General features: G+C 42.5%; 1 protein-coding gene across 5 annotated transcripts in view; it reads right to left on the bottom strand.

Moving 5' to 3' along the window:
* Positions 1–1,524: 1,524 nt before the first annotated feature.
* The window catches only part of cbarpb (CACN subunit beta associated regulatory protein b), a 291,577-nt gene continuing 279,721 nt past the window's right edge, over positions 1,525–13,380 (bottom strand). For 2 of the 5 annotated variants that reach the window (XM_072244152.1, XM_072244153.1), the window contains one exon: positions 1,526–3,814. In XM_072244152.1, the coding sequence (XP_072100253.1) occupies positions 2,563–3,814 (1,252 nt within the window). In that variant the 3' untranslated portion in view covers positions 1,526–2,562. Of the gene's footprint in view, positions 3,815–13,380 lie in introns of all 5 variants that reach the window. The other 3 variants (XM_072244157.1, XM_072244155.1, XM_072244154.1) reach the window with 2 other exon arrangements.

The following is a 13,380-nucleotide window of genomic DNA, read 5'->3' on the forward strand; positions in this document are numbered from 1 at the left end:
TTATCCAGAACTTACAAGAGTGAACAAGAAACAGACACTTATGATGTCATACTGTCTGCTGCTTTAACCAGAGCAGAGGCCACACTTCTGCTTAGTTAGTTTACATAACTTGATTTGTATAAATAACACCAAACAGAATTGCAGGTACCAGAAGGATAATCTGTAACAATGTATTTACAACAAATCACAAATGAATAAGTGCTATATACCATCCCTAACGCCTAAGAGCTTTGGGAAGGATTTTAAAAAGTTAAAATTCCATCATAAAACAACTAATTAATTTAGAATAAGACACAGGTTCAAACCGATCAGTAATGATCAGTATATTGTATAGTTCCCCTCGCTGCCTGCAGTTTGTACATCCTCCCCGTGACCCTGAGGGTTTCCTCCAGGTGCTCTGGTTTCCTCCCACCTTCCAAAGATGTACTGGTTGATAGGTTAATTGGTCTTTGTAAATTGTTGTGTGATTAGGCTAGGATTAAATCAGGGCTTGCTGGCTGTGTGGCTCAAAGGGCGGGAAGGGCGGGAAGGGCCGATTTCACATTGTACCCCAATAAATAAATAAATAATGATTTTCTATTATACTCTGCCTCTGAAATTCATTATGTTAGACTGAACGCTCTACCTCACGACTTTCTTATTTCTCTTTTTGCGCTTCTTATTTAATTTAATGTTTTAAAATATATATATATTTACTGTAATTTACTGTACCACTGCCATATAACAACACATTTCACAACACATGCCAGTAATATTAAACCTGATTCTGATTCTGCTACCTTTGACGGGGAAGAAATTTAGAGGCTCTATTGTTTCTTGAACAGCAACAAGGCAATACTTTAGATATTCTTATATTGTGCTAAACCATTGTTGAGACTTACAAAATGTAGCTTAGTGATGAAAAGAGATCTTTTGCAAATCTAGTTGGGTTTTCTTTGGAATGAAGTGGAAACAGATTCGGAATTGATGACTTCATTCAAGCATTAAATAAACAAATAGATTTGTTACAAAGTCCTGTTAAATCTGCTCCATGCCGGGTATAGCTAATTGGAGAAAGCCAGCTTGTTGCCAGCTGGTTCGAAATATCTTTACTAACACTCTCTTTAAAATGGTAGTCTGAAAGTTAACCGAGATCTCAAACATTCCTTTAGTTGTCAGAAAACACAGGACTCACAACTCAGTATGCTGGTAATTTCATTCAGCTATTAGTCTTCCGGATAAAATATGTAATGGAGAGAAAAGGGTTAGGGGAGATATAGATAGAGAGAGAGAGAATATGATGAACAATTCTATCTTATGTTGTCTTTCTCTTTCAATGTGCCATTTGCTGCTGTGTCTCACAAGATAATAAAAAGATTCACCTTGGAGTTTTGTGCTTTATAGAACAAGTTCTTAGAACAATGGAATTTAAGGTATTTTCCACATTTTCTTCTTTCTCTATTTTACCACATTGCTCTTAGACATATGAAACAAGTCACACGAAATTATTTTTTGTTTGAATGAATTAAGAATTTATTTTAGCAATGAAAGCAGAAAAAAGTCAATGAAATAATAGGTCAAGGCTGATTTTTACAGTTAAGATAAAAAACAAAAACAGGTAAAGTGTCTTTGTAAGAAGTTTTGTGTGACCTATAGAGTACCACATATATTTTTTATAAAATTATTGTATATAATTATTTAAACTTGTGAAGTTAGCCTAAATGCATTACATTGATAGCTGGTCACTGAGTCAAAACATTCAATGCTGAATGACTGGTAGACAACCACTCTACTTAATGATTTTGGAAATAAGACTTCAAAAATAAAATTAAAATAAGAAAAAAAGTCATTGTCCATTTATTGTGCCCAGTCCATCCATAAATACAGAATAGCATTGTTTATGTTTAATAAAACTACAGACACCTTTACACTGAAGGTACAAACAATTAAGGATATGTTTTTTAAAAATTGACATTCTAATTCACAAAACATAACATGAAATTATGGACAGAGAATGAACATCTTGAGGAAGAAATTTACACTTAAAAAATTTCAGAAGTTTCAAGGAGGTTACTTGCACTGGTGACAAATGGAGGTAAAATCCTAGAGTTTCTTTCGAATGATAGTCTTCGAATGAAAAGGGTACATGCATATGGGAGCGATGCAGCCAACTCTGTGAACAGGAAGCACTTGGTGTACAATGCTATTCATACCAGGTTGATGCCATTTATTAATATTAAAAACATCCTCAGGTATTTTGGAAGAACAGAAATAAAATAACAGCCAAACAACTTGAATCGAAAAGCTTTCCCCAAGTCATCGGTACCACTCTTTTATTCTGTTTTTATTTAAAAAGGCAAGCTAGTTTTCTAATAAAACATTTATGTACTAGGGATTAAAGCTCTACAGGTATCTAATCATTCTTTGATGGAAGGGTGGGGGGGGGGAACATGAAGCATCTTGTGTATGATAGCAGCAAAAGTTGCCTGTGTGTGTCAGGAGTATCTAATAGTAAAGAGGAAGAGCATACACATGAGAATTCTACAAAAAAGAAATTGAGTCAGACTTCCACAAAAAAAAAGGTTAAACAGGACTGTGGTCTAGTGACGTGTGTGTGACAGATACTACATACTCCACACTCTCCTTGGATTTTTTAAGGTTATTATACAGCCTATCATCGATGCTAGTAGCTAATATGTCTTTGGGATCTGCTCCTATCATCTGAGGCCCATACCCAAAGTTTGTAGAGTTATTTGTCTCTGTGAAGTCACTAATATGGTCTAAAGGCTGCTGGAAGTCTATTTGTTCAGTCTGGTCAATGACACTTCCTTGCTCCATTGTCTCTTCCTCAATTATATGGATTCTTTCTTCAGTGTCCACACCGAGATGTTCCGAGTCCTTAGCAGTTGGTGACTTGATCTGTTCCTGACTGCCGGATTGCTCCTCGTCTGTGGTGCTGATGATGCGAGGCAAGGTGCTCTGGTACCGATGGTCGAGGGGGTAATTCACGCTGTCGCCTCTCCGGAGGGGCGTTCGGTGCCGTTCCAGTCCAGGCGGGTAACGGATTCCTGGATCGCTGTATTGCTTGGTCCTCTGCCATTGCTTGCGGAGGTGGATGCGGGACCGGTGCTTAGACCTCAGCGGAGAGTCGTCAAACTGAGGGTCGTGCCGGAGGAATTCATTGAATAAGGCATCAGTCTTCTCATCAATGCTGTAATCCCTTCTATGTAAATAGTCTCTGGTTGCAAACATTTGACCATATGGTGACCACCCTATGGGGCTTTCTGGTTCACCTCCAACAGCACCTTCTTCCTCTATCTCTTCACTCAATATTTTTGCATCAAAACTTTCAAAGACAGTCCCTTTGCGTCCAGAACTTGTGAAGAACAACCTTTTCTCTGAAGCTGTTTTGTCTTTCGTCCTACTTTCAATGTCCACCTTGAGAATTCTTTCTTCTAACAGTTTGCTTGGTGCCTCTATTGATGCGTAGCCGCTGTCCATCTGAAGGAGCTTTCTTGTGTTCGATTCGCTGTCACTGCCTCGCTCAGAATCCACACTATCCTGCTTGCCTCCTTTGTCCGTGGGTCTCTCCTCAAGGCCGTCATCTTCATCAGCCGCATCCTGGGAGAGGCTGCCGGCCGGCCCACTCAACGAACACAGACTCTCAGTGTCGCTCCGCACCGAGTCCTTATCATTGCTGCTCTGCTCCGATGATACGCAAAGTTCGAGAGAGGCTCGAAGTTTCCAGATATCACGGTAGATCCTCTGTTGATCAGAGCTTTCCCTTCTCTCAGCACTTTCACTCCCGCCTGGCAGAATCTCTGCCGCATCTAGCCTGAAAGAAAACCAAGCTTATCTCAGGAAAATGTAGCACAGAGCAGCACAGTATTTACAAAACTTAACTTCAATAAAGCTTGGTTTCTGCTAACACCGCTAATTCCTGACAAGCAGAAGCTGGTTTATTTCAATTGGTTTGCATGCGGCCCTGCCAGCTCACATTTATAGCATAACTGGATAGCTCCTGCACTCAAGGAGGCCATTCAGCCCATCGAGTCCATGCTAACTCCAATTACAACAAACTGGTCAATCCCATTCAGTTGCAGGTAGTCAAAATAATTACAAACAGTGATCTCCAAAGTCCCAGACTGGGACACAGAAGCCAAAAGCTCCACAACACTAGGTTTAGGAAGAGTTATTACAGACTGAGATGTCAATCCGAGGATGAGGCCACATCAAGTTCAGTCAGGAAACAAAAACCTAACAGATGGGGGATACATTTCCCTAAGGAACATGCTGATGGAATGCTGGGAGCACTACTGCATGTTCTCAGGATCACCAGCTACAATCTGAAGAGAAAACTAGTAAAGATGCACCCAATCCAATTATTATTTGGGACTTAAATCTCTGCCATCAGTTTAGGAAGAAACATCTAAACAGCAAAGCCAGAAAGTATCTTAATTTATTGCTCCTATTGTCTATGGACCCAATTTCTAATGGCACCATTTCCTTTCTCTGTTAGTAGGTAATGAAACAATCTCTGTTAAGATGTTGTTTTTGCTTAAGTTGTCAGTAAGATTAACTGGATGTTCACCATCAGTGAAGAACAACTAAGGAACTATAGAGTCATAGAGCACTACAACACAGAAACATGACCTTCAGCCCATCTAGTCAGTGCTGAGAACTATTGCTCTGCCTAGTCCCATCAACCTCTGCTTAGTCCATTTCCCTTCATTCCCCTCCCATCCACATATTTATCCATACTTCTCTTAAACGTTGAAATTATACCTGCACCAACCACTTCCACTGGCAGCTTGTTCCACACTCTGAATGAAGGGGTTTCTCCCTTATGTTCCCATTAAATATTTCACCTTTCACCCTTAACCTATGTCCTCCAGTTCAGTCTCTCTCAGGAACTCTTATGTTTATGATTTGTTGCTCCACTGTGAAGTCTCTTTGAGGTATGCCTACCCTGAAGAAATCTAAATCTTCTCTTTGACAGGAGTTCAGTGAGACCCTCGTTTACTGTACCCCCCAACTATGTTCTCTGCTGCCTCCGCCTCTCCGACCATGTTACCAGCCAGACTCGCTACTTCTTATCACCTCCTTACTTCATCCCTCCTCCCCCACTCACCTGGCTTCACCTATCACCTTCAAGTTTTTCCTCCTCCCCTCTCCTACCTTCTTATTCTGGATTCTTCCCCCTTCCCTCTCAGTCCTGATAAAGGGTCTCGGCCTGAAATGTTGACTGCTTAGTCATTTCCATAGAAGCTGCCCGACCTGCTGAGTTCCTTGAGAATTTTGTGTGTGTTGCTCAGTGGAAAAAGTCTGCTTGCATTTACCCTGTCTACACCCCTCATAATTTTATATACTTATGCTTGCTTTGTCAGTGGGAAGAAGGCATTCTGGTTCTTACACCTGCTCAAAGCCAATGCAATAATCCCACTAGAACGAAAAGTCAGGGAAGCTTCCAATGGTTGAAAAGGTTTTGTCTGGATTCTGAACACTGGCTTCAGATCTTTTGGCACCTGATGTTGCAGCCCCAGTCCCGCAGGTAAAAGACATTCAACCTGCAATTTACTTTATATCCTAAAACTCTTTAGCTTCAAGATGCAAAGATGATTTCCGACATGCAGAGCATCTCCAACCAATGGACTGGTTAGAATTTAGAATTGCTTTTATTTATATGCATTGCATGAATCTGATTTGGTTTCTATGTGCATAGTCCTTGCTACTACCATTGGGCAGAAAGTACGGGTGTCTAATGTCCCACATCACTAAGTTGAGGAACAGTTATTACCCTTCAACCATCAGGTTCCTGAACCAGTGCGGATAACTTCACTCACCTCAACCCTGAACTGATTCTACAACTTACATCCGCAACCCACAGAGTCACTTTCAACAACTCTACAACTCACGCTCTCAGTGTCGTTTATATATTTCACTCCCATATCATTTGTCTTTTTCGCACATTGGTTGTTCGTCAATCTTTGTTTAAGACCACAAGACAAAGGAGCAGGATCAGAACGTTAGCTCATTGACACTTCTCTGTCTTTCCAAGACGGACAGTTTATTATCCATCTCATTCCTGTTCACCAGCCCTGTAACCCTGTAACCTTTGACACCCTTACTAATCAAGAACTTATCTACCCCCACTTTAAATATAATTATGCATTTTTTCATACATTCTGTTATATTTCTTTATTTTCCTGTAAGCGCCTGCAAGAAAATGAATCTCACGGAAGTATATGATGACAAATACGTACTTTGATAATAAATTTACTTTGACTTTGACATGAATATTTTACTTGTACCATAGATTGGGTTTAGAGTGGTATCAGCAAAAACATGTCAACTGTTTATTCATTTCCATAGATGCTGCCTGACCTGCTGAGTTCCTCCAGCGTTCTGTGTGTGTTTCTCTACTCTGGTTGTGTTGACCCTTTCAGTCTTTTCTATATTCTTTCATTACTCGCAGTACCCCAGTTGACCGTAAGTGCAGAGTGTTTAGGAGGTTGCACGTCCTCTTGGTGCCGAAGGGAAAGGTACATTGCATCCCAACCCTAATGCAGCCCAAGTAACCTCTACTGGCATTTACTTTTGATATCAACCTTCTCCCACCCCATTCATGTGACACCACATCATGCGATTCCACATCAGGCTGTTTAAACAGCTACATGGCAGGGTAGGAGGTACAGAAGCCTGAAGGCACACACTCAGTGTTTCAGGAACAGCTTCTTCCCCTCTGCCATCTGATTTCTAAATGAACATTGAACCCTTGGACACTAACTCACTTTTTTTTAATATACAGTATTTCTGTTTTTTTTGCAGGATCTTCAATCTATTCAGTATATGCATACGGTAATTGATTTACTTATTTATTATTATTATTATTATTATTTATTTTATTCTTCAATATTATGTATTGCATTGAACTGCTGCTGCTAAATTAACAAATTTCACGACACATGCCGGTGATAATAAACCTGATTCTGATTCTGATATAGTAAGTTTTAACTGGATGTGTGTCTGCTTAAATCCATGTGGGTGGGGGAATGATCCCAGTAACCATCGTCAGGGAAAAACACCAACAGGAACCATCGGTGTTTGCAACAGACATATCCCTGAATGGACAATGTGGTTCAGCAGTAGCGGAACATGAGCAGTTTATTTAGAGATACAGCATGGAACAGGTAACGATCTGCACCGCCCAGCAACTCACCTGTTTAACACCACCCAAATCGCAAGGACAAGTTACAATGACCAATTAACCTACTAACTGCAGCGCCCAGAGGAATCCCTACGTGGTCACGGGGAGAACGTACAAACACCTTACAGACAGCGCCGGAACTGAACTCCGAACTGCGACACCCTGAACTGTCATAGTGTCGGCTAACCACTCTGCCACCGTGGCGCCCCCGGTTATTAGCTATTGGTCAAGGAAGCAAGAGTATAGATCTTGAAGAGGGTGGCCGGAGGTGCAGCTCTAATGCCTCAAAGTGCCACAGACCTGGTTCAATCTTGAGCTCAGGTGCAGTCTGCGTGAGGTTGTACTTTCCCACTTTGACCACGTGGGTTTCCTCTGACATCCCAAAAGCATACGGGCTGGTAGATCAATTGGCTGTATTATTGCTCCTAGAGTGTACATAAAATATAGAACAGTACAACACAGTACAGGCCCTTCAGCCCACAATGTTGTGCTGACCCTTTAATCTACTCCAAGATCAATCTAACCCATCCCTCCATTTCCCCTTCATTGTCTCTTAAAGGTCACTAAGGTATGTGCCTTGATCACAACCCTTAGCAGTGCATTCCATGACCTCCCTCTGACCTACTCCCTATATTATCCTCCCAATAACTTAAAGTTATGCCTCCTTATATTAGCCATTTCAGCCCTGGGATAAGCTGTCTAGCTGCCCAGTCTCCACCAGTGCAGGTAAGTGGTAAAACCTGGGATATTTTTTTAAAGATATAGCATGATAACAATCCCTTCCAGCCCAATAAGCCCAGTTGCACTCATGTGACCAATTAACCCTCTGATCCGTACGTCTTTGAAACGTGAGAAGAAACTGGAACACTTGGAGGAAACCCACATAGTCACGGGAGAACGTATAAACTTGTTGCGCTGGTGGGAACTGAACCCAGGGCACTGGGGAGATGGATGGGACTGTGGTGGAGTTCTGAAAATGAGAAAAATGTAAGATCAGTGTAAACGGGTAGTTGGTGTGGACTCGTGGTCTATTTCCATGCTGCATCTCTGCCTCTGAATCGATCTTGCTTTGGCAACAATCCAGTCGTTGACATTATCTCTGGCTGACAGGTATTCATTCAGCTTCCCACCTTTGGAAAGGGAGGGACACACACAGAACGCTGGAGGAATTTATCAGGCCAGGGGGCAGCATCTACATAGAGGAATAAAGATCCGACGTTTCAGGCCAAGAACTTTCATCAGGGCTGGAAAGAAGCCAGAATATGGAGGTGGGGGAGAGGGGAAGAAGTGCAAGCTGGCAGGTGATAGGTGAAACCCGGTGAGGGGGAAGGTGGGTGGGTGGGTGAAGTGAGAAGCTGGGAGGGAATAGGTATTGGGCTGAAGAAGTTTGATAGCAGAGGAGAGTGAACCACAGGAGAAAGTGAAGGGTGAGGGGCACTAGAGGGAGGTGACAGGTAGGTGAGGAAAAGAGAAGGAATAAGACGGGAACTGGAATAGAAAAAGAGAGGAGGGAGAAATATACCCAATGATGGGCTCCACAGTCGTCTGTAGCAATGAATTCCAAAGATTCACTCCCCTCTGTCTGAACAAATTCTTCCACATCTCTGTACTAAATGGATGGCCTTCTACTCTGAGGCTGTGCCCTCTGGTCCTAGACTCCCCACTACTGGAAACATCATCTCTGCATCCACTCCATCTAGGCCTTTCAATATTCGAAAGGTTTCTCTGAGATTCCCGCTCATTCTTATAAAATTCCAGTGAGTACAGGCCCAGACCATCAAATGCTTCTTATAAGTTAACCCCTTCATTCCCGGGATCATTCTTGTGAACTCTTTCTGGACCCTCTCTCTCTCTTTCTTAGGTAAGGGGCCCAAAACTGCTCACAATACTCCAAGTGTGGTCTGAACAATGTCTTATAAAGCTTCAGCAACACATCCAATTCTCAATGCACTAGGCCCATCTCCACATCATAATCAATGGCATCAGTTCTGTCACTCTCCCAAGCCCGATTTAAAGCCACTATCATGGCAGCCAAGGATGAGTGAAGTTCCCTTCCAACAAGCATCCAGGAATGAACATGCAGACAGCCCACAGCCATCTGGTTGGATGGCAGCCATTTCCACCACCTGACTAGCTGCTACATTTGCAATGCTGAAATTATAGACGTCCAAATTCAATTCAATTAACTCTGTTGTCAGTTTTCTTAAGGGAAAGCAAATGAAAAAAAAGAGGATCTGTTATGAACTATACAATCGTTAAAGGATTAAAGCAAGAATATGTACTTCGACATACTTTCCACCAAGAATTACTCTCCTGAATCTAGCTTACATGGCAAATAAAGAATGGTTTTGCATTAATCCCCTGCATAGATAAGTTATGTTCCAAAATTTAAAAATTTTAATTATAGCACCCACTCTTTATTTCCAGCAAAAAATATGAATGAAACCATAAATTTACAACACTGTCTAGCTTTTGCAATGCGGAGTATATTATCTGTAGCCTACATGCATGAAATGCTGGAGGAACTCAGCAGGTTGGGCAGCATCTATGGAAATGAATAAACAGTCGACGTTTCGGACTGGGACCTATCTTCACGGCTGGAAAGGAAGGGGGAAGATGCCGGAAAACAAAGATGAGAAGGTGGTAGGTGAAGGCAGGTGGGGGGGAAAGGTAGAGGGCTGGAGAGGAAGGAATATGATAGGAATGGAGAATGGACCACAGGAGAAAAGGAGGGAGGAGGGGCACTGGGGGGGGGGATAGGCAGGTGAGGAGCAGCAAGAGGGCAGAGTGGACAATAGAAGAATAGGGTAGGGGGAATGGGAAAATGTTTTTACTGGAAGAAGATATCGATATACATGCCATCAGGTTGGAGGCTACCCAGATGGAATATAAGGTGTTCCTCCACCCTGAGTTTGGCCTCATCATGGCACAGGAGGAGGCCATGGACCGACATGTCAGAATGGGAATTAAAATGGTGGGCCATCGGGAATCCGTAGCCTACTTTCTGCAACTGGGGTATTACATTCACAAAATCTGACAAGACTCGGGCATGCACAGCAGTGAAGTGTTCGAGACGTACCCTTGTTATATTATGCTCATTTAATTTCAACCCACAAATCCGGATAAACTCCCCGCTTGTAATTCCATTTAAAATAACCCGTGCACTTCTTGTGACGTCACTCATGGATGCCCACTTGAAGGGCCTGTTTTTCTGGTGTGCAACACTGACTCTAAAAATGGAACGGGCCATGCTGGGCTCAAAAGCAAATTTCCTGACCTGTGGGCCTGCTGTGTGAGAGTGATGACATGTTAATTAGTTCCTCAAAATGAATAAAGCTCAGATCAAGGTAACAGGGTAGGATTTTTCTCTGGACAGTATCACAAAACATGGGAAGAGGGTTGCTACACAGTTGCAGTTTATTTATTTATTGAGATATGGCGTGGAACAGGCCCTTAAAGGCCTTTGAGCTGCGCCACCCGACAATCCATCAGTTTAATCCTAGCCTAATCAATGACAATTTACAATAAGCAATTAACCTACCAACTGGTACAGTATGCTTTGGACCATGGGAGGAAACCAGAGCACCCGGAGCAAACCCATGCAGTCACGGGAAGAACATACCAACTTCTTACAGGCAGTAGCAGGAATTGAACCATCCTTTGGTCCCCTGCTGCATTTAATGAGGAATTCCTAATCAATACTTCCATTGTCATTCAAATGCTTTACCAAGGGTTTGGGGAGCACAATGGGGCAGCAGGAAGAACAACAGTCCACATTTCTGTCCTGGTCATCTTTACGGAGTTTGCGCATCCTTTCTGTGAACATGGTCCTCCAGTTTTCCCAAGACCCAAAACAAAATGTGTAGACTCTGATTATTTGACACCGTAAATTGACCCAAATGTGTAGATAAGTAGTAGAATTTGGTGGTGGAGAAGTGAAGAATCTGATGGGAATGTGGAGAGAATAAAATAGGAGATTAGTGTAAATAGGTGCTTGATGGCTGGCATGGACTTGATGGGCTGAAGGGCCTGTTTCCCTACTGCATCTCTTAGTGATTCCATGAAATGAACTTTTACAGCGGATTTGGCTGAGTCCATCACAGGAAAAGCCCTCCCCACCATTGAACACATCTACAAGAAGCACTGCCGCAAGAAAGGAGCATCCTTCATCAAGGGACCCCCACCATCCATACCATGCTCCCTCTCATTGCTGCCATTGAGAAGGAGGTACAGGAGGCTTAGGTCCCACACCATCAGATTCAGAAACAGTCGGTACCCTTCAACCATCAGGCTCCTGAACCAGCACGCATAACTTCACTCACCTCAACACTGAACTGATTCCACAACCTATGGACTCGCTATCATGGACTCTACAACTCATGTTCTCAATATTATTTATTCAGTTATTTGTTCATTATTATTTGTTTTTATTTTATGTGCAGTTTGTCCGTCTTTGTGTGCAGATTTTCATTGATTCTGTTTTGTTTCTTTGTCTCTCTTGTGAATGCCCACAAGAAGATCAATCTCAGGGTAGCATGTGGCGACATATATAGGTATTTTGATAATAAATTTACTTTAAATTTTGACTCTGAACTTACATATGTAGTCATTCAGACCTTGTATGGGGAGACAATGAAATTCCCAGCTGCACACTCACAGTACAACCTGAACAAAGGCTGGAATTAGCCCTTGATTAAAGTTCAAAGCAAAATCCTTTTCTTCATGATTTATTCTCTTTCAATCCTCAGAGACTCTATAATGTCATGACACTTTTTAACGGGAGTAAGTAATTCACATTCAAATAAGTTCCCCTGACTTGGGGAAAATACCTTGAGTTTCTTCACAGAGGCAACACAGAACTATATGAACAAGAGGAATTCTGCAGATGCCGGAAATTCAAACAACACACATCAAAGTTGCTGGCGAACGCAGCAGGCCAGGCAGCATCTCTAGGAAGAGGTACAGTCGACGTTTCAGGCCGAGACCCTTCGTCAGGACTAGCTGAAGGTGGGGCCTATGCCCCACCTCCCCCTTGTATCCCATCCGTTATTTATTTTTATACACACATTCTTTCTCTCACTCTCCTTTTTCTCCCTCTGTCCCTCTGACTATACCCCTTGCCCATCCTCTGGGTTTTCCCCCCTTCCCTCTTTTCCTTCGCCCTGGGCCTCCTGTCCCATGATCCTCTCATCCCTTTTGCCAATCAACTGTCCAGCTCTTGGCTCCATCCCTCCCCCTCCTGTCTTCTCCTATCATTTTGGATCTCCCCCTCCCCCTCCCCCTCCCTCTTTCAAATCTCTTACTAACTCTTCCTTCGGTTAGTCCTGACGAAGGGTCTCGGCCTGAAACGTCGACTGCACCTCTTCCTAGAGATGCTGCCTGGCCTGCTGCGTTCACCAGCAACTTTGATGTGTGTTGACAGAACTATGTGAGAAGAGTTTAAGGGAGATAACCAAGAGGTTGGTTAAAAAGATTTAGAGGAGAGATCAGAAGTTCAGAGGGGTTTAGGAACTGAATTCCAAAGCCAAAGGACTTTATACTGGAAGCCTGTCTACTCAAATTGGAGCAATTAAATTTGATGACAAATTGAGTAGCTTTAAGTTCCTGGGTGTCAACATCTCTGAAGATCTATCCTCATCCCAAAATATGGCTGCAATTATGAAGAAGGGATGCCGGCAGCTACATTTCATTAAGGGTTTGAGGAGATCTGACAGGTCAGCAAATATCCTTGCAGGTTTCTACCGATATACAGGATCAGGGAAAGCTGGTTGTAAACTCAACCAGCTCTGTTGTGGGCACTAGCCTTCCCACCACCAACGACACCTTCAAAAGGCAATGACTCAAGAAGGTGGTATGCATCATTAAGGATTCTCGCTATCCAGGGCATTTCTTCTCATTATCACCATCAGCAGCCTGACGACAGACATTCAACATTTTAGGAACAGCTTCTTCCCCTCCACCATCATACTTGTGAACGGACCATTAACCCATTGACACTACCTCACTATTTGCTTTATGCACTACTTATTATTTTAATATTTCTTATTGTATCTTAAAGTATTGCACGGTACTGCTGCTGCAAAACAAGTCTCATGACATAAGTCAGTGATGATAAGCCTGATTCTGATGGGTCAGAATTGAAGGAATTGAAGTAACTAAGAGAATTGTACATTTAAAGCAGAATACAAAATAAA

This window comes from Mobula birostris, chromosome 26 (assembly GCF_030028105.1).
Source record: "Mobula birostris isolate sMobBir1 chromosome 26, sMobBir1.hap1, whole genome shotgun sequence".
Classification (NCBI taxonomy): domain Eukaryota; kingdom Metazoa; phylum Chordata; class Chondrichthyes; order Myliobatiformes; family Myliobatidae; genus Mobula; species Mobula birostris.